Genomic DNA, 22,409 nt, shown 5'->3' with positions numbered 1-22,409 from the left:
GGTCTGAATAATATCTCGATTTATCCAAGGATTTAGGCGCTGTTTTCGAACTACTTTTAAAGGGACAAAGTGCTCCGTACAGTACTTTACAGTCTCCTCAAAACGTTGCCATGAAAGTTCAACATTATTTTCGATTATACCAAGTTGTGTATCTAAATAATCTATAATCGCAACATCATCTGCCTTAGTGAAATCTCTAATTGCTTTAACTGTTCTATGATCTTGGTGCTTCTGCGCAGGAACTTTCCAGCAAAAAGATATCAGCTTGTGATCTGATATACCAGGCTCGACCGTTGTTGTTCCATCAGAAAATACTTCGCTCAGGAATAGAAGATCGAGAATATTATTTCCACGGGTGTCACTATAAACAGCCTGCTGGAGGCCCAGGCTGAACATAATATCTATCGCCAAGTCACCAGAAACCGATGAACCATAGTTTAAACGATTCCAGTTTAGACACGGTAGATTAAAGTCACCTGCTATTATTAAGTTTTTTCTCTTTAGTTTCAGAAGATGATCATACAACTGATGCATAAAGAGTCATCAGCCCCTGGGGCCCGATATACAGAGCACAAAAAAACGACATTCCCCAGATAGATACCTTCAAGAGTAAACCTTCGTGTTCCTTGATTTGATCTGCAACTGTTACATGAACACTGGATTTTGTTATGACTGCAATACCACCACCGCGAGAAACCCTGTCTTTTCTGTACAGATGATAGTTCGGTGGAACTATTTCGTCGTCGCGAATGGCTTCGTGCAACCAAGTTTCCGAAATGATGCAGACATGGGGGTCATATAACAAAAGCAAATCTTCCAGCTTATGTGTTATTTACAATACTTCTGGCATTGAATGAGAGAAGCCGGAGCTGGTGCGCCTGCAAAAGCTAGCTTTCGGACGTTGAGCTGTTCGTTCTATAATTTTGTTTGCGGCTCGGTGTACTATCAGTTCCAGAAATCTGTTTACGGGAGTTGGAGGCATCATCCCAAGAGAAATACTGGTCATCAATTCGCAGCTTATCGTGAATCAGCTGAACCTTTTTTCCGCTATCTTTGTCTGCCTTCGCACTAGTCCAAAGCAGTTTGCGTTTGCGCCGCGTGTCAGCGCAGTAATCATTCTGAATAGAAATTGAGAGCATGTCGCCAAGGGTGCGGTTAATCTTTCCGTCAGACCATAAGTTTGAGGATGGTGAGCGGCGGTGGTGCGATGAACGATGCGACATTCAGCATGGAGCGCGTTTACGACTTCAGAGAGGAAGACACGTCATCTATCACTCAAAAGCTGGCGAGGTGCACTGTGACGGAGAATAAAGTTTTCCAAAAGCGAGGATGCTATATCACGAGCGGTGGCAGCCGGCAGAGCGACTGTTTCTGGTATCGGGTCAAATGGTCGATGGCGACGACTATCCAGCGGTTTCTGGAAGCCGTGCTTGTAGGGGTACATACAGGTCAATGCCAATGCGATCGAAGGGCCTGGCAGGTCACGGGATTGGCTGGAGTGGACCAGAGACATGCTGAGCAGGAACCTTGCGGCGTTGTCACTGAGGGCACGACCGAATGTACTTGTACACAAAGGTGTACACGCCATGCCAATAAAACCTGGAGCGAAGCCGCGTGTATGTCTTGAAGACACCCGCATGTGCACACTGCGGGTCAGTATGGAAGGTAGAACATATTTCATCAGGAAGATGTCGAGGTATGACGAGCAACCAATTGCGGACATCAGAGACATAATTCCGGTGATAGAGAAGTCCATCCTGAATTTAGAAGTCAGATGCTTGACAGTGCAAAGCTCGAGAAGGTGGAGGAACAGTCGATGGGTTTGAAAGGAAGCGGATAAGAGCACTAATTCAGGCGTCCTTGCGTTGCTCCGAAGCCATGTCGCAGCCTGCTGGGAACGAAAGTACTTGGTCAACGGCAGAGAGGCAGGCAGCGCTTTCGGTTGACACGGGCGAACGGGAAAGCGCGTCGGCATCGGTGTGGTGGCAGCCAGACCTGTAGACAATGTGCACGTTGAACCCTTGCAACCACAAAGCCCAGCGAGCTAATCGACCTGAAGGGTCCTTCAACGTGGACAGCCAACAAAGTGCATGGTGGTCTGTAATCACGTCGAAGGGGCGGCCATGGAGGTAGGGTCGAAATTTACCAAGTGCCCAGATTATGGACAAGCATTCCTTCTCCGTAGCGGAGTAATTCTTCTTGGCTTTGGTGAGGATGTGGCTTGCGTATGCAACGACGTACTCATCGAATCCAGATTTGCGCTGCACGAGTACAGCGCCAAGTCCAACACCGCTGGCGATGGTGTGTACTTCGGTCGGAGCTGTCGGGTCGAAGTGACGCAGTATAGGCGGCGAGGTCAGTAGACAACGCCACTCTTGGAAGGCATCGTCACAAGCGGACGACCAGGCGTAATCGTTCAAATCGCTCCGTAGAAGCTGATTCAAGGGAGCGGTGATGGTCGCAAAATTCTGAATGAAGCGGCGAAAGTGAGAACACAGGCCAAGGAAGCTGCGAAGTTTTCTTACGGAGGAAGGTTTGGGAAAATCAGGAACTGCACGGAGCTTGGCGGCGTCAGGAAGAATACCGTGTATAGATACTACATGGCCAAGGATGGTGAGCTGACTTGCGCCAAAGTGGCATTCTTTCAAGTTGTGTTGAAGGCCGGCAGCAGTTAGGCACTGTAACACTTCCTCCAGCCTACAGACACGGGGTGGAAAATCGGGCGAAAAAATAACCGCATCATCTAAGTAGCACAGGCATGTTTTCCACTTGAGACCACGCAAAAGGTTGTCCATCATACGCTCAAATGTCGCAGGGGCGTTGCAAAGCCCGAAAGGCATGACAAGAAATTTATATAGGCCATCTGGTGTTACAAAGGCCATTTTAGGTTGGCCTTCGGGTGCCATGGGGACTTGCCAATAGCCGCTGCGTAAGTCAATAGAAGAGAAGAACTCTGCGCCTTGGAGACAGTCAAGGGCGTCGTCAATTCTCGGAAGAGGGTAAACATTTTTACGAGTTATTTTGTTGAGACGACGGTAATCGACATGGAATCGAATCGATCCATTCTTCTTAACAAAACCAACGGGAGATGCCCAGGGGCTATCTGAAGGCTGAATGACGCCGCGCTTGAGCATGTGAGCTACTTGGTCATCGATAACACAGCGCTCTGTCCCGGATACACGATATGGTCTTTGTCGCAGTGGCGCACTGGTACCTGTGTCGATGCGACGACAAACAGTTGACGTGCGGCCCAAGGAAGCATGCTGGCAGTCGAAAGACGAACGGAACTTGTCGAGAAGGCGTAGAACCTGGGCGCCTTGAGAAATAGTCAACGGGTCGGCGATGGAGCTATGTAAAACACCGGGCAAAGTCAGCTCCTAAGCAGGGTTACAGGTCACTCCGGCGACCTCATGAGTGGCGATGGAACCAGTTGGCATGTCAATGATGGCAGCAGGGTCGACAGACTGGGCACAGCCAACGCACTCCCCAAGAGGCAAACTGAGAGTACAGGACAATCGGTTGGCGACGAGCAGTCTGCTGACGCCGGCATGAACGTCCAAAAGAGCGAAAGGCAGCGGGGAACATTTGCGACAAGCGAAAATTGCAGATGGCGTAAAAAGTGCGCTGGCATCAGCAACAATGTTGCATGACACTTTGGCAAGGGCAGATGAGTGCGGTGAAATTGTAACGTCTTCGGCAACAAATACTTTATCTTCCGATTCACGAGGATCAAGGAGTGGGACATGACACAGCGTTTGAAATTCCACTTCAGCACGAGAACAGTCGATGACGGCCTTATTAGCGGAAAGGAAGTCCCAGCCCAAAATAAGACCATGGGAACAAGAACACAGCACCAAAAGTTCGACACTGTAGAGGAGGCCATTGATCACAACGTGAGCTGTACACACAGCTGCAGGCGTGATGCGGTCTGCGCTGGCAGTATGAAGTGACGCGTTCGACAGTGGCATCGTAACTTTACTGAGCGAACGGCAAAGTTTGGCCGTATGGTTTGGCACTGATAACTGAAACTGCGGCACTAGTGTCAACGAGGGCGAGTGCAGCGACACCATACACTATAGATCAATAACATTAGTCGGTGAAGGGAGAGGCCTTGGTATGTTCGTGGGTGACGCAGTTCTTGCCTCTGAAACTGTGACGATTAGTTTTCCCGTTCCGGCGTGGAAGGACAATGACGCATCAGCGAAAGCGAGCGGCGTCGAGGCGATGGCGAACGGTGGTCAACAAGCGGGCGATGGTCCGAGGAGGAAGACATCTGGCTAGGGTTTTGAGACACGGAGGATGGCAGGTATGGGGAAACGTATGGTTCGGTGTCGAAGCTATGGTGGTAGGATGTTGTGTGGCGGCGTCAAAATCGTGCAACGTGGCCAGGTAGACCACGCGCTAAACATATTGGCCGGTTGTCAGGAGTGCGCCATTGTCCACTGCTGTGTGGGTACCGCAGCTGAACGAAGGGAGGAGCTGGACGCAGTGGCACGACTGATGGGAATGGCGCAAAGGTTGGAGGTGGTGGCCGCGTGAGAGCCTCGGCATAGATGAGAGGTGCAGTCATCTCGGGAAAAGCAACGGTTGTCAGCACCAGCGGTGTCTCGCGAGAAAAAGGGAGAGCTGCGCAAGCTTGCTCCTGGATGATCTGGGGAAGTTTGGCCGGCAAAGGCGAAGGTTAAAATTAAATTATGGGGCTTTACGTGCCAAAACCACTTCCTGATTATGAGGCACGCCGTAGTGGAGGACTCCGGAAATTTCGACCACCTGGGGTTCTTTAACGTGCACCTAAATCTAAGCACACGGGTGTTTTCGCATTTCGCCCCCATCGAAATGCGGCCGCCATGGCCGGGATTCGATCCCGCGACCTCGTGCTCAGCAGCCTAACACCTTAGCCACTGAGCAACCCCTGCGGGTAAAGGCGAAGGTGGTGGCGTGGCTGAGGACAGCAGCGAAAGCTGACAAGCGACCTCAGCACAAACTCTTTTATCTGGCAAAGCAGGGAGTCCATCTCAGGTGCCGCAGTCATGCTCCCGAGGGTTTCGTCGGACACAGGGGGGCGCCGCGTGAGCAGACACTGTCTGCAGAGCTCGTCGAAGCTCTGGCAAAGCTCAATGACCTGAGAAACAGTGCCTGGGTTTTTGGACAGCAGCATGTGAAAGGCATCGTCGGAAATGCCTTTCATGATGTGACGTACCTTGTCCGCCTCCGCCATCGTCGGGTTGACCCGCGGGCAGAGGTCCACGATGTCCTCTATGTAGCTGGTGAACGTTTCACCAGTTTGTTGAGATCGGCTCCGTAGGCGTTGTTCAGCGCGAAGTTTGCGCACGCCAGGGCGGCTGAAAACTTCTGCAATGCTGGTTTTGAAGCTAGCCCACGTGCGGAGATCGGCTTCATGGTTTTTGAAATACAGCTTGGCGACGCCCGATAAATAGAAGATCGCGTTGCCGAGCTTGAGGGGATCATCCCATTTGTTGGTGTTGCTGGCGCGTTCATACGATTACAGCAAATCTCAACGTCTTTCTCGTCGGTGCCCCTGAAAATATCAAGATCGCTGGGCACCGGCACATACGACGGCTGGCGGTGGGGATGTCGGGCTGGGGTTGTCAGACATGAGCGATGGCGGAGTTCTGGTGTGTAATTCCAGGTTGGGGGAAAAGTGCAGCACCTCCACCAGAATCTAATATGAATACAGTTTCAGAGAGCAGCAGACAGCGTGTCCCAGCCAGAGCAGCTGAGGCAATCTCGAGCTCGCGCCTCCAGGACGACTGGCGATGTGGCTGCAGCGCCGGGCATTCCTCTTCACTACAGATGCTTTGTTATACACATAGTTCAAGGCTTTGAAAATGCGCACAAGAGAATATTTCGCAAGACTCAAATGTTCCTGCTCTTACACTGATATGTACATCCATATTAGCGTAATCAAACTGCATAGGTGCGCGCATTCAAGATGCGTAGTTGTGTGCCCGTCAAAAAAGCAAAACGTGTGACAAACTTCCGCTATTCTTCATCTTAACGCCAACCAGAGGCGATTAGTTTTCACAAGTCTAAAAAGAAGCAACGGAAACGCATGCATAGTGACATCCTTCCTATACGCACCCCTGTAAACGAGCGAGAAACAAGCGGTCGCCCTTTGAGCGATTAGTAACGTGCTAGCCATCAGTTTTGCAAGCGCAAGCAGCTGAAATTGCCGGCGGAACAAAACCCAAACCGCCGCGCACCCGCGCGCGCGCCAATGCGCGAGCAGTAGTATACTATAGACGCACTGGAGCAAACTAGCTCTAAAACAAACCATGGAACGAAAACTGAGAGAGGGAGGCGCGCGGAACAGTTTCCCTGTATTCCCATATAGTGGCAGCGCATGACATAAAAGAAAAAATGAGGAAATTGGCGTGCTTTTTAAACGTACAGAAGGCACCATAAATATACGACATCGACCGTCTTGAACTTGTTCGCGGCGCTGTATATTTACACCATTGAACCTGAAAGGGTTAAAAAACTTCAAACATTTATCCTTGGCAAGCTAAAGCAGCCAAATCGCAAGTTCACTGACAACAAAATCATATACTTTCTTTGCATGCAACATTTCCTTGACGAAGTCTGCTAGTTCTTTCTTATCACTGAAGCAGCACAGTTTGCACCTACTGGGCACCCAGCACCGCATGGTTTTGTTGCTGTGTTGCTCTTTGCAGCACTGCTTGGCCCTGTGCCATTTAATTAGAGACCCATGTAAGTTGTTTGTGAATAAGGACCAAGTTCCCTTATGCATATGTTTCTGTCTTGCACATAAGAAGATGCGATGGCAAACCACATGCTGCATGTCGAACCATGTAAACGTGCCTCACGCATGCGTATCCCTCATTATGTCAAGTTCTAAGAAGTACACTCACAGCCATAGAAAGCCCTCGAGATGATCTGCTTCTTCATGGTGTCGCACAGAAGCTGCAGTGATTGCCTGCAAAAAATCACACGAGTTAACATGGAATGTTGGCTTACATGGTGCACACTCCCTTTTTTGTACTTCTTATCTACACTTTTCTGGCATTGGAGCAACTACTTTTGTTCATTGTTGCTTTGTTTGTATCCCAGACTATGTTTATGCCTCTTTGTCTACTTTATCTGCCAGCAAATTCTATGTGCAATGCTTTAATTTTGTTACATCATGTAGTACAGGTGACTATTGCTCTGTCTCCATTGACGTAAACTATATAATTTTGCTGCCCCAACTGCTTGCGAATTAGGGACTTGGGGCACTGTTGCAGCTGCTAAACTTCGCAGTTTCATGCTTGTGTCATACCACAGGTTTGGCAGCATTGTGTCCACTTAGGCTGTAAAATCCCTTTGCATTTTTTAAAACCATTTCTGCCTGTTTGAAACAGTACAGGCGGTTTAGTCTTCCATGTGGCACTTCAGTCGCACGTCTTCTTCATGTGTGGCTTCTCATGCATGACTTGTCGATCACTTCTCGTTCAAGGGATGCATCGACTTGCCAGCACAAGATCGATTGGTGCGCCTGCGTGCACAGTCTTGTTTTTCTTTTTTTTTTGCAAACAATCTTGTTTCTGGTATAGCACAAGCTTGCTCAGCCAAGTACATTGAATGCATCACATTTTAGAAGGTACTGCCAACCGAACTGGCCTGCAAAATAAAATATTTTTGAGCATAGTATCCACGTTTCCGCACTGTAAATTTCGCATGCACTTAGATGTTGTAACATTTTACAATAGTGAAAATCATGTAAGTTCAGGGCACAGGAAAGTAAAGGGTTTTAGAGTATCTCTTATTGTGATGCCCCCTCTACTCCTTACCAATGCCTCAAATGAAGCCTATGAGGAATTTCTAAATAATCAAATATGTTGATAACACAGAGCAAATTACAGGGACAAAAAAGAAACAGCACCTGTGTTCTCTGGTTTTCCACATAGTGCCCACCAAAATAAAGTCGTGTCTTTTATAATTTCTGGGCTTGATGCACACTTATACCACTCAAGGATTGTTAAAAACAAGACAAAACACTGATCGGAGGAGCCCATTGAAACAACATAAAAAGAAGAGGTTTAGCATGCAAAGAAATAAAAAGTTGGACAGATAAGATCCATGGCTGGCCAACTGCTACTGTGACTTGCAAGGTTGCAGGTCTCGAACAGCGGACCGGCATTATAGGAATAACATTGTTACGTGTGGGAAGACACAGACGAAAAGGGCTATTTACACGCTTTTTACACTGGAGCCAGACAGTCAGGCTGACGCTCGCTCGTGCCAAGGGCACCGACCAACTTCGTCGTGCTCGCGGCAGCTCGTCTCTTGAGCATCGCTCGATGATATCGTAATACCATCCCCCGGAGGCAAAAGCACCGTCACGGAGCTGTTAAATATCCAAGGTGCATAGAGAGTTGTAGGGCTTGAGTTCGGCAACGTGGACAATGTCACTGTATGGTTGTCACATCGGAGGACGTAGTGTGCGTGGCTAGAACGATTTCATAGGTGACATCGGTCACTTTGCGGAGCACGCGATATGGGCCTGTGTAATAGGAAAGCAGTTTTTCACAAAGGCCGACTTTACGCGATGGTGACCAGAGCAACAGGAAGGCGCCGGGCACAAAATGGACATCACCGTGACGGAGGTCGTAGCGTTGTTTCTGCTTGTCTTGAGACACTTGTAGACGAGCGCGCGCAAGTTGGCGAGCATGGTCAGCATGGGCGATTGCATCACGGGCATAATCGCTAGTTGAAGCTGTGGGGGACGGAAGCAGTGTCCAGTGGTAGCGTCGGTTCGCGGCCATACAAGAGGTAAAACGGGGAAAAGCCAGCAGTTTCGAAGCAGGAAGAGTTGTATGCAAAGGTAATGTAAGGTAGAGCCAGCTCCCAGTCACGGTGGTCGTCTGAAACGTATTTGGATACCATGTCTGTAAGGGTGCGGTTCAAACGCTCAGTGAGACCGTTCGTTTGGGGGTGGTAGGAGGTGGTAAGTTTATGCTGTATTGAGCAGGCACACATGATGTCGTCAATGACTTTGGCCAAAAACGTACGGCCGCGGTCTGTAAGCAATTGACGCGGAGCACCATGCATCAAAATGATATCATGTAGGAGGAAGTCCGCAACATCAGTTGCGCAACTGGTCGGAAGAGCACGGGTTACGACGTAGCGGGTCGAGTATTCCGCCGCGACTGCAACCCACTTGTTTCCTGATGTGGATTCCGGAAATGGGCCGAGAAGGTCCAAGCCGACACGATGGAAGGGCTCGGCAGGAATGCCGAGCGGCTGCAGGTACCCAGCGGGGAGCTGGGAAGGCTTCTTGTGTCGTTGGCAAAGTTCACAAGCGGCGACGTAACGTCGTACGGAACGGGCAAGGCCCGGCCAGAAATAACGGCGACGTACACGGTCATAGGTTCTAGATACGCCAAGGTGCCCTGCCGTTGGTGCGTCGTGAAGCTCTTCTAGAACGGTAGAGCGGACGTGTTTAGGTATTACAAGTAGGAACTCAGAGCCGTCCGAATGAAGGTTACGACAGTACAGAATACCGTAGCGGAGGACGAAGAGGCGTAGAGCAGCATCGGCCAGAGAGTGTTCAAAACGGTCGATGAGTGTTCTGATGTAGGCGTCACGGCGTTGCTCGTCAGCGAAATGAAGCAGCTGGGATACAGAGAATACGCAAGAAGCACTTGAAATATTGGAGGAGTCAGAGTCGTCAACAGGGTAAAGCGACAAACTGTCAGCGTCTTGGTGCAGGCGGCCAGACTTGTACACCACGGAATATGAAAATTCTTGTACCCAGCACCTCCAACAGAATGTTACGTGTGGAAAGACACAGACGAAAAAGGCTATTTACACGCTATTTACACTGGAGCCAGGCAGCCAGGCTGACGCTCACTCGTGCCAAGGGCACCGACCAACTTCTTCGTCGTTCTCGCGGCGGCTTGTCCCTTGAGCATCGCTCGATGATATCGTAATAATATGCAAAGGAACGAATGTTCAATAGGTTGGCAAAGGAACAATAGTGTCTAGCTGGTAATAAGCCCCTCGAAGCTGTGCCAGACTGTGTAGTTGCAGAGGAATCAGACGCTAAAATTTTCAAAATAGTTTACAATTGATTCAAGTGCATTTTGCAGGCACTCCCAAGCACCAGCAGCTTGCCGATATCCCTGAACAGAAATGCATACTGACAATGCATTCTATAAATACTAAATGTATAGAACTGAAGCTTGTGGGATAACAAAAGGAGCTTGAGAGGCTGAGTACCACACAACAAGTGATAGGCATAACGTTAAGGCACAGGAAGATGGTGATATGAATTAGAGAACGAATGGGTATAGCTGACACTCATTATGAAGGAGTGGAAGACCAAGCAGAGCAGAGACAGTGGTTTGTTATGCAGTCATGGGATGGGCGCCAATGGTAGGAAAACTGCAGTCGACGATGCCAGAGAGGTGGTGTGGCAGGACGAGATTCGCAGACATGGGACAAAATCAGCTGACAGGTGATTGGGGTGACTGGAGATCACTAGAAGAGGCCGGTATTTTAGAGTTGACATAACACTGACAATTATATTGACATTACGCATGTTTTTCACTCTTTCCTTACCGCTAGAAATGTGCTCATATCTGGTGCCTTTAAGTTTTAAAATTTTATTTTAAGATGCATTTGCCATATTGTATACTGTGACATGATACTGTCACGCGCTAACGCAAGAGTAAGTAACAGTATGAGCAGCCAGAGACGAAAAATGTCAGGCACTAAGCGACGGTTCTCCAGCTGGCGCGGGATCTTTGACTTCGTCGTCTTCTTCGCCGTTTTGCTGGGCACGCAATGCTCACTGTTCGCTGGCTCAAAACACCAGGTGGCATTATTCCCCCTCCCAATGAAGCGTGGACTCGATGCTCAAACACAAGACGTACACGGAAAGTACGCACATTAGGTAAGACAAAAAAAGGGGGGGAAACGCGCTAGCAGACATACGGGCATGCACACGAGGCAAAACAAAAATGGGTTCTGTCGTCGGGAACAAAAAAGAAAAAAAACACTTCGCAGTTCTTTGGAGGACGACGCGACGACAGCAAAAAAACAAAAGTTTGTTTCACCAGTACACTTAACATCACCGTGCAAAATACGGCTTGAGGCGGACGACATGTACAGCCTCTGCACGTGGTAAACGGCGCTTGGGCGACGGTAGGTCTCCGTCTGGAACCGCTTCATAGTTCACGTCGCTTACATGCCTTAGTACTGCATATGGTCCGAAGTACTTGCTCAGTAGTTTCTGGCTGAGGCCTCGCCGTCTAATGGGGGTCCAAATCCAAACTTGGTCACCAGGCTCATAGGTAACTTGTCGATGGTGAAGATTGTACCTTATGGCATCTGTACACTGCTGCTGCCTTATGTGGACACAGGACAGTTGACATGCTTCCTCGGCACGCTGAGTGTGCTTCTCGACGTCAGGAGCTAAGTGGTCAAGCTGATCAATGTCTTCATATGGAATCATTGCGTCTAGCATAGTTTGAACATCTCGACCATAAACGAGGCGAAACGGCGTAAATCGTGTAGTTTCCTGTGTGGCAGTGTTGTACGCAAAGGTTACGTACGGCAGGATTTCATCTTACGTTTTGTGCTGCACATCCACGTACTACATAGAGAGCATGTCTGCCAGTGTTTTGTTTAGTCTTTCTGTCAAGCCGTTAGTCTGAGGGTGGTATGCAGTGGTCTATCGATGACTTGTGTAACTCAACTTGAAGATGTCGTCCAGAAGCTTCGCCGTAAATGCCGTCCCTCGGTCAGTGATGATGAATGAAGGTGCGCCATGCCGAAGCACAATGTGATGCATAAAAAACTGGGCAACTTCAGATGCTGTCCCGCGTGGTAGTGCCTTCGTCTCAGCGTAACACGTCAAGTAATCAGTTGCGACAATGATCCACTTATTGCCGGAAGAAGACAAGGGAAATGGTCCAAGAAGGTCCATTCCAACTTGATCAAACGGCATACGCGGAGGGTCGATGGGTCGTAGAAGGCCTGCAGGCTTGAAGGGTGGTGACTTTCGGCGCTGGCATTCACGGCATGCTTTCACGTAGCGTTTGACGCAAGCAGTCAGTCTAGGCCGGTAGTACAGTTGCCGTACCCTGTCCAGAGTCCTTGAGTAGCCCAAGTGACCAGATGTCGGCTCGTCGTGGCAGGCTAATAGGATGTCGTCGCGAAAAGTTGAGGCACTACTAGAAGATGTGGTTTGTCGCCGGCACCTGTGTTTCTTTTGTATAAGATGCCCTGTCGAAGGCAAAATGACGACAACCGTCGCGAAAGTGGGCGAGGAATGGACGCGATGCCGCCTTCTAAGTGATCAATGATGGGCCTTGACTCAGCGTCCGATAGTTGTTTAGCGAGCAGGTCCGGCCTGCTGAGGGCTCCCAGGAAGGCGCTGTCGTCTTCCTCGTCAGGATTCTGAGACTCGACAGTTGCTATTGATAGCGTGTCGGCATCTTCATGTTTCCTGCCTGACTTGTATACGATGGTGATGTTAAATTCTTGGAGTCGCAGACTCCAACGTGCCAATCGTCCAGAAGGGTCTCAGAGGTTGGTCAACCAGCACAAAGCGTGATGATCGGTCCCAACTTTAAATGGCGGCCCATAGAGATACGGCCTAAACTTTGTAGTAGCCCAAATAACCGCGAGGCACTCCTTCTCTGTGGTGGAATAATTGGACTCTGCCCGTGACAGAGCGCGGCCCGCGTAGGCGATAACTCGTTCAATCCCGTCTTGCCGTTGCACCAGGATAGCTCCGAGACAGATATTGCTGGCGTCAGTGCGTACTTCCATGTCAGCATCCTCATCAAAATGACCGAGCATGGGAGGAGAAGACAATCGACGTTGTAGCTCCGCAAAGGCAGTCTGTTGTTCATCAGTCCAGAGCAATGGCACGTCGTCACGTGTAAGGCGAAATAGCGGCTCTGCAATCTTCGAAAATTTTTCAATGAAGCGTCGATAATAGATACACAAGCCCAAAAACCGTCGGACACTTTTCTTGTCGGTTGGAGTGGGAAAAGCAGCTACGGCAGCAGTCGCCTCGGAATCGGGCCGAACATCTGCCGCGCTCACGACGTGACCAAGGAACTTCAGTTCCTCTTAACTGAAATGGCATTTCTCTGGCTTGAGTGTAAGGTCAGCAGATCGAATGGCTTCGAGTACATTCCGAAGGCGTCGAAGGTGCTCGTCAAAAGTATCTGAAAAGATAACGACATCATCGAGATAGACGAGGCAGCTTTTCCATTTGAGGTGAGCGAGAACTGTATCCATCATTCGCTGGAATGTGGCTGGCGCGGAACAGAGGCCGAAAGGGAGTACTCTAAATTCGTAAAGGCCGTACGTAGTCACAAACGCAGTTTTCCTGCGGTCCCGCTCATCTACTTCAATTTGCCAGTAGCCACTTTTCAGATCGATAGAGGAGAAATACTTCGCGCGCCTCAGCCGATCCAGACAATCATCGACACGAGGCAACGAGTACACGTCTTTCTTTGTGACGTTGTTTAGCTTCCGGCAGTCAACACAAAACCGAAGTGTGCCATCTTTCTTTTTAACAAGAACGACTGGCGATGACCAGGGACTGCATGAAGGCTGTATTACGCTGTCTTGAGGCATTTCCTTCACCTGCGTTTGAATCGCAAGCCGTTCGGTCGGGGAAACACGATAAGGCTGTTGCCGTATGGGGGGCACGTCGTCACAGGTGATGATACGGTGTTTCGTAATCGACGTTTGACGTATCTTCGACGACCGTGCAAAGCAAGAGTGGAACTCGAGCAACAGCTCACGTAGGGGTTGTTTGTTCTCTTCAGGAAGCGTTGGACTAATGTCGGCGTTGCGTATAGGTGCTTCAGCATTGTCGATTGCCTCGGAAACAAAACACCCGGTGACATCAGCGATCAGGTCGGCGTAGGCGATGACAGCACTGGGGAAAAGGTGCCGGTGTTCGTAGCTGAACTTCGTGACAAGAACCCCACAGTGGCCATAATGGAGATCAATAAGGCTTCTTGCCACGCAAACACCTTGAGAAAGCAGGAGAGAGCGATTGCTTTCAGCGACCGCTTAACCGTGTAAGAGTCTGTCACATGCCACCTGAACCACGACACTTGAATGTGGTGGTAACGTGACAGCGTCGTCGATGACACGAAGAGATGCTCGAGGGTGGATGGTGTTGGTCGTCGCTGCGACGCTCTTTGTCGAGAAAGTGACGAGGCGTTGTAGAATGTCGATGATAGCTCCGTGCTCCCTGAGGAAGTCCATGCCGATGATTAGGTCTCGAGAACACTGAGGGAGAATGCTCAAGCTGGCAACAAACGTAGAGCCGTGAATCTGTATTCTTGCCGTGCACATGCCGAGTGGGGTGACGAAGTGCCCGCCAGCTGTACGAACTGGCGTTTGATTCCAAGGCGTTGTCACTTTCTTCAGAAGGGTGGCCAGTTTTTCGCTGATTATTGAATAATCTGCTCCAGTGTCCACTAAAGCAGTCATTCACGACCGTCGAGCAGTACAGAAATGTCCAAGGAAATTCTTTTTCTGTGATCAGCAGGTACTTTCGTCGTCGATGTATCGACGGTCCGCGTACGCGTCAGTAGGGGTCCTTGAGCACGTCCAGACTGAGCGGCCTCGCCCCCAAAGGCCGCTGTGGTTAGTTTTCCCGGCGCGGGCTGGGCGACCGACCCCGCACCACGCTCGAATACGTACGGCGAGTCGGAGGAAACCGCCGCGGCGAAAGGGTATGACTGGTGTCGAGTTGATGGGGATCCGCACTGCTGGGCAACGTATTCTTCAACTTCAGGAGGACGCTGGCCGAACCTAGGTCGCGGCGAGTTTGCTGAAAATTCGCGTAGTCCGAGCTCTCGATAGGAGCACTGTCGGTAGATGTGCCCAGCTTCGCCACAGTGAAAGCAAAGGGGACGGCGATCAGGTGCCCGCCACACGTCTGATTTCCTTGGGGCCTGTCGGTGGTCCTGGTAATACGAGGCCGCTTGGACGGGCTGTAGCATGGCCGGGCACGCGGTGCGAAGCGGGGAGGGAGGCGGGGCAGGTTGCCTCAAAGCTTGCAAATACGACATACGGGAGCTGTCAGTTCTTAGCGGTCGAACTTCTGTGTTGAAGGGTGGTTCTCTTAGCGCTTGCTGGACTTCGTCACAGAGAACGCTGAACAAGGAGTTGAGCGTCGGCTGTGAGGGTACCGACAGCTTCTGGAGTTCTTCGCAGATTACGAAACGGATGAGCTCTCGAAAGAAATCGACGTGGCCCCCGAGAGCTCCGAAGAAGTCCGTAGGTGAGGCAACGTTCACTTGGCGTTCGTATGCAGGTGCCCGCTGCCGAAGCGTCTGTTCCACAGTGACGGCCTCGGAAAGGAATTTTGACACAGCCTTGGGAGGACTGCGCACGAGACCGCCGAATGGCTGCTCTTTCACTCCACGCATCAAGTAGCGCACCTTCTTTTCTTCCGACATGCTAGGGTCGGCTCGTCGAAAGAGACGCGTCATGTCCTCGACATACATTGCGACACCTTCGTTCGGCATTTGTATACGGGACTGGAGATCACGCTCAGCTCGCTCTCGGCAATCAGGGCTCGCTAACGTCTCAAGAATCCGGCGTTTGAATTCTGCCCATGAATTTAGGACATCTGCACGGTTCTCGTACCAAACACGTGCACCATTGTTAAGGCTGAAACATACCTTTTTCAGTTTCTCTGCGTCATCTCACTTGTTGAACGCGGCAACACGTTCATAGTGGAAGCCAATCTTCAACAGCCTCATGTATGGCGCCGTGGAAGGGATTTGGCGTTCGCGGATTCAGTAGCGTACAATGAATCGACGTTGGGCCTTCCATACCTGTTGGCGTGGTCGGAGCTGCCATTTTCTCTGGGAGGAGTCCAAACTCAGGGGCTTGTCCACGGATCCTTCTGCTGGCGCGGTGTACAGGCGTAACCACCGGTACGGGGCTGGAGCTCCTGCTGCTCGGAGGGGTATGGTGCATAGATTAGATTACCCCGCACCTCCACCAGTTTGTCAGGCGCTAACGCAAGAGTAAGTAACAGTATGAGCAGCCAGAGACGAAAAATGCCAGGCACTAAGCGACGGTTCTCCAGCTGACGCGGGATCTTTGACTTCGTCGTCTTCTTCGCCGTTTTGCTGGGCACGCAATGCTCGCTGTTCGCTGGCTCAAAACACCAGGTGGCAATACGATACAAAGGTATAAAATTGTGTACTAATCACTGGTGTTTCGAATGAAAGTATAGACGAAATAATTGCTCCTGGAACTCTTAAGAATTCTTATGTTAAACTTCAAAGAGGTGCCCCAAAATTCATGACTGAAAGAGATAATTAGCTTTTTTGAGCATAAGTACTGAGAGTAAAAAAATCTGAAATAAACAAAATATGCACCTTGCTCCCTAGTCCCCAACTTCTTAAATCAAACTGTGCAAAAAAAAATATGTTATGCAGATTTTGTGGCCTGAATATCAGCCAAAGCAATTCCCATGCTATGCAAGAAAGCCATGGCATCACGAGTGTGAAAACAGGTAAGCTCCTATTGTACAGGGAGCACATTTCTTTAGTCATTGGGACAAGCACCTGGTTGTTTTATTACTTTATTCCTTAGGATCTCGAAGCAATAGTTGTCAGATTGGGGAGCATCCACAAGCCTACTCATACGTGGTTATTGTATTCGATCAGATTTTCCCCGCTAGCCCCTGGTCTAGTCATACGCCTTGAGCTGGCGCTAGAGCTTTCACATGCTTCGTACAGTACAGCAATGCACAGTGTTGCACAATAACGTACAGTAATGAATAAGGCCATTTGCATAGGCGGTGTTCAAAAAGTAAGATATTAGACTGCTAATCAATCGTCTGTCGAAGGTCGGTCTGAAATCGCCTGCATGCTCTTGTGTAAGTGGAAACTCCACACAACGGGAAGCATGCTTGTAATAAGTTGTACATAAGCTGTCCGAATGGTGATGGATAAAATCTACCTACTGCGCGAAAAAAATAAAGTTGCATTTGATATTTGTCGAACACAATCACCAAAACAACACGCACTCCTGAGATTGTATTGATGTTTGACACATCAATAAAACAGCGTATACGTCAGATCTGAATATTAGACAACCCAACAGAAGCTTCTTTGTCTTCATTGCTACTGATATTTAAAAATTATGTTGCAGAGCCGACCAGAGCGTAAATTTTGTACTGCTTGATTGTGGAAGCGCTAGGAGCACTAGAAAGCTTGTTACAACAATGCCACATGTCGAAGTTTTATTTTTTCAGACTGCTCAATGTGTCAAAAATTGTCGAATGTGGCCAATATTTAAAGTACAGTCATAACTTCATGCGATGCAATCTCATTGCTTGTGGAAAAATTGCAAAAGGTAGTGTTTAATGTGTAAAAAAACCATCGGTCAAATTGATCAATTTCTATGGGCACTGTAAGGAAAGAGTTAAAATGCATTTCCAGAGGCTTTTTGAGAGCCAAACTCTAGGTATAACTGCTTGACTGACCATGAAGTAATAGACATGGTTCGAGACATGCCAAGGCCCAATTCAGCCTACCGAGGCACCAACCCCAATGGCAAAAAAATAGAGCCTAATCAAAATTACACATGTGAGCAACACTCACCCTTGTGCCCTTTGTCCGGGTGATTCCTCCTCGGGTGGCGGTGACTCACTCGACCGGGAGGAAGAAGACCGTGCCTCCAGCAGGCGACCGGTGCGCGCTCCTCCAGTGGCTGTTGAAGTAGCGGGGCCGCCTTCTAGGAGGTCCTCTGGACATACCATGCCAAGTGCATGAGGCCCAGCATCTAGCTTAAGATCTATAGCTGCTCCATCACAAACCAGATACTGGAATACTGGAAACCAGATACTGGCCACCCACCACGGTAGCCCCAGTGGATATGGCACCGTGCTGCTGAGCTCAAGGTCGTGAGTTCGAAACAGCTGCAGCAGCCGCATTTCAATGGTGGAGGAATGCAAAACAACTTCGGTATTTACTCTTGTACGTTAAAAAAAAAACCAGGTGGGCAAAATTAGCCCGGAGTTCCTCAATATGGCATGCCTTATAATCAGATCATGGTTTCGGCACATAAAATGCTGCAACTTTACTTTAATTCATATTAAGGTTCGTTACAGCGCAACACAAGACAAACACAAAAGAAGGTATAAAACAACAACAAGGCGCTGTCTCATCGACGACACACGACGTCACAGCACCATGTTGTTGTTTTATACCTTCGTTTGTACTTGTATTGTGTTGCACTGTAACGAACCTTAATATGAATCCCAACCAACTGGCCCAACTTGCCATCTTGATGCAGTTTACTTTAATTATATGACAAATATTAAAAGTGTACATGCAAGGACAGCACAGTGAACAGAGATAATCAAAAAATGAGCAGAAATATGTCAATCATAAGGAAACCCCCTAAACCTAAACACCCTAAGCAGACAGGCATAAATATCTTATGACTGCTGTCACTGCACAGCTACAGAAAGTGTCCAAGATGCTACATTCTAAATACATGTACTTCACGTAAACAATTGACAGCAATGGTGAAACAAAAACATCGAAGCCCCTTAAAGAAAGATGGTTGAACATGAAGCTTTCCCCCAATGCAAACTGAATCAAATTTAAAGTCCAAAGCCAATGACCATGCAATGAAACCAAGAAATGCTGAGCGACCTGATGCTATGCATATGCGATTTGATTGCTTGTTTAGGATTCTACTTTTTTAACATTGAAGTTGAATGAAGACAGATTTCATTAAGTTGCACAGCGTTTATTTTAGATCATGTAGCTGTTGATTACTACCACGCAGTGACACTTTCACGGACGACACTACATTTGTACAGTACTGCTTGTGAACACTGTGGTAGACGGTCACAGACCCTGACATCGCAATGTGACACAGCCTGCTTGCAAATGTGAGATAAATGCAGGAATTGTGTTGTGTCATGGGTCTCTGTAGCGTCTTCAGCTTCAACAAGTAGCGATTTAGCATGAAAATCTCGATCCATTTGCCATGCTCTTTCGCCACATTGATATTAAAGTCACCACACACGAGGATCGGCGTATTATGTGGCTTTAAAGTCTTCATAGTTTCTGCCAAGAACGTTTCTGCGTCACAATGAGATGTGTTCGGTCTGATGTACACGCTGATGATCACAAGACCAGTAGGCATCTTGACTGTACAAGCGTAACCCACATGGCTTCTGCATGCCGTTGCCAATACGCGCAATCGGCCTTGCGGGCACGATCGCACTCGCACTTATGCTTGCACATGGCATCCTCTCCTTCTGCAATGCGCATTACCTGTGGCCTACCCATGGTGACAGCAGGGAATGCATTGTGTGACGCGCATGATGCTATGCAGATATACACTGTTCATCTGTCCGGTGGAGCATCGAACACAGCTCTGACCATTTTTTCTTGCCTCAAGGCCCATTCGTACGTCTTCGCACCTGCCATCGACTTGGTTCCTGCGGCGTGCGATCCGCTGGACTTCTACTATCAACGTGGAAGTACCTTGACGGCAGACAGCATCCTGCGCACCTTTTCGGCGCAGATATGTACAGCCGTTGGAGATGACGCCTGGAAACTGGGAGTGGCATGACATCACGGACTGGGGCCCTTTCAAGCCTACAAAAGGACACGGCAAAGGATCCCACCCTGCAGTCCGGTGGAGCATCGAACACAGCTCTGACCATTTTTTCTTGCCTCTAGGTAAGAGAAACTTAAGATATAGGCGAGGTTAATTCTATGCTCCACTGGACTGCACATTTGGTGGCTATTTTGTGGTTAGTGTGTGTTAAAGATGTCGAGAAAACAGTGCACGTCATGTACCAAACTGCTTGAAAAGGATGCCCAATGCATTCTATGTAAACAATGTAAAAGTTGGTATCATACCGGGTAGTGCTCAGGAATTGCTAAAAAAACATCAAGAGTATGACAGAAACGGAAATCACTAGCTGGGAGTGTAAAAGTTGTGTGGCATTAAAACAAGACAACGGGCCTTCGGAATCTGAAAGCAGCGATGAAGATGAGCGTAAGCTTACAGTTGGAAAAAATTCAGATAGGTCAAAGTTGTTAAGCAAGCAGATTGCCACTATGAACCAAATGTTTGCCACAGTTTTAGGACGCCTCGAAGGCCATGAAAAGAAAGTAGATCGCCAATGTGCAACAATAGAGGCCAGAGAAATGTCAATGAAAATGCTGGCTTCAAAATTGATGAACTTGTGGATAAGACGCGGAATCAGGGAATGGCAATAGAAAAGCTGAAAGAAACGTCAGAAGAGCTGGCCAAAAAACTGTCTTCTAAGGACGCTGAAATTGCACAGCTAAAAGAAAGTCCAGATAGTGTTGAACGGTATTCCAGGCGAAAGAACATTGAAATACATGGAATACCAGAAAGCTCTGAACAAGATGTGCACCAACTACTTACGAACTTGAGTAGAAGGCTCGCAGTAGAAGCACCAGCAAAACAATCAATCGAAGCAATCCACAGAAACAAAGCTGGAAACGATAAAATTCCACCAATCATTGTCAGGTTCACGGACCAAGCCACTCAAGACCTTTGGCGATCCAAGAGAACCGCCCTAGGATTGATAAGATTTTCATAAATGAAAACTTGACACGAAATAAAAAAAACGTTATTTTGGAAATGTCGATGCCTTGCAAACCTGAAGAACTACAAGTTTGTCTGGACGCGGAACGGTAAAATATTTGCTAAAAAGGTGGAAGGTGCTTCAGTGATTAAAGTTGATACAGAGAATGATTTGGAAAAGATAGTTTAATGGCTGCTTTTGAGTCATTCGCTGAATGGGACAAAAACATTCAGCATGCAGTCGCTGAAGATGGACTTAGCCAAGAAATTAGCATACTGCACATAAACATACGAAGCATAAGAAAACACTGGGATCAGTTATGTATTTACTTGTCACGAAATGTGGTTACTGACGTGATCGTTTTAATAGAAGTCAATCTAGATGCAACCACACAGACTTGTTATGACTTGGACGGTTATCATAAATACGCAATATGTCGAGAGAATAGAAGAGGTGGAGGAGTGTTCATCTTTGTTAAAGACGCATGGATATGTTCTAGGATTGATGTTAACTTTCAAAATGCAGAAGTTTTAGCGCTATCTATTAATAATAGAGAAGTTACATATATACTGTGTGGCATTTACAGGCCACCAAGCAAGGATACTAATATGTTCTTGAATGAAATGAGCGTTTTCCTTCAACAGCATATGAATGAAAAACAGTTAGTGCTGGTTGGGGACCTCAATATTGATATTCTACAAGAAGCAAGATCAGCAGTTGCTGATTACATGAATTTATTAGCTGAATATGGACTCATGAACGTAATAAATGCCTACACTAGAGAAGAGTACTTAGGAAGCAGAATCACGAAAACATGCATTGACCACATGGTATTTAGGCTGGCTAAACAATCATATAGGTCAGGCGTGATCAATCTAAAACTAGCAGACCATTATTTTATAGTAGATCTTATCTCAGAAAAATATGTTGAAGGAGTGGGTAGCTGTGTAAAACGGGATCTCTTAGACAACAAAAAAGTTGATGAATTGATCAAGAATACTAACTGGTCGTCTCTATTAGCTCTTGACCACTTAAAGGCATACAATAAACTAGTGCAAACATTTCAAGATATATATTATCGAGCTACAAGAAGTGTGACATTGACGCAAAGAAATCTCGATCATAACTGGATGACTCATGAGATAATAAACCTCTGCTACACAAAAGCCAGGCCTGGCAGAGATGCAGGAAAAATCCGGAAAATGACGAAAAAAGAAGAGTTTCGTACGCTACGAAATCTTGTGACCGCAAAAATACGACAGGCTAAAAGGCGATACTTCTTGCATCAATTCACAGTGAGCAAATACAACATGAGGATGACGTGGAAAATAGCAAATGAATTAATGGGCAGATCAAAACACGTCAGTATCGAGGATATGGTTAAAAAGAACTTTCCCAACCAAAGCGTGCAGATAGCATGCGATAATTTCAATGATTCATTTATAACAGCTGCGGAAATACTGAGAGAAAGTAATGACAGTAACTCTGACATGTACAAACCAGTTCGCACATGCACACACACGGCCTTCCTGCCACCTATAAGTGAAACGGATCTTTGGCGCATCATGCGACAGATGAAACTGATTAAACCACCGGGAATAGAGAAAGTACGTTTTCGAGATCTATACATCCATTTCAATGAGCTGAAAGATGTAATGCTAAAGATACTAAAGGGCATGCTTGAAACTGGCGTTATACCGCAAGAGCTAAAAATATCGATCATAAGACCAGTCTATAAGAGCGCTGAAAAAGACGACTATACCAACTACAGGCCAATTGCAATTTTGTGCGCTATAGCTCA

General features: G+C 48.0%; 1 protein-coding gene across 3 annotated transcripts in view; it reads right to left on the bottom strand.

Annotated features, from left to right (window-relative positions):
• LOC126536038 (small G protein signaling modulator 1-like) overlaps positions 1-22,409 on the bottom strand; it is a 258,900-nt gene that overhangs the window by 140,067 nt on the left and 96,424 nt on the right. For all 3 annotated transcript variants that reach the window (XM_050182933.3, XM_050182941.3, XM_055072625.2), the window contains 2 exons: positions 17,628-17,772; positions 6,894-6,958 (listed from right to left, as the gene is read on the bottom strand). In XM_050182933.3, coding sequence (XP_050038890.2) covers positions 6,894-6,958; positions 17,628-17,772 — 210 coding nt within the window. The remainder of the gene's footprint in view (positions 1-6,893; positions 6,959-17,627; positions 17,773-22,409) is intronic.

Source organism: Dermacentor andersoni, chromosome 3 (genome assembly GCF_023375885.2).
Source record: "Dermacentor andersoni chromosome 3, qqDerAnde1_hic_scaffold, whole genome shotgun sequence".
In the NCBI taxonomy this organism is placed as follows: domain Eukaryota; kingdom Metazoa; phylum Arthropoda; class Arachnida; order Ixodida; family Ixodidae; genus Dermacentor; species Dermacentor andersoni.
Note: the sequence above shows the minus strand (reverse complement) of the source record. Positions and strands in the feature narration are given on the sequence as shown.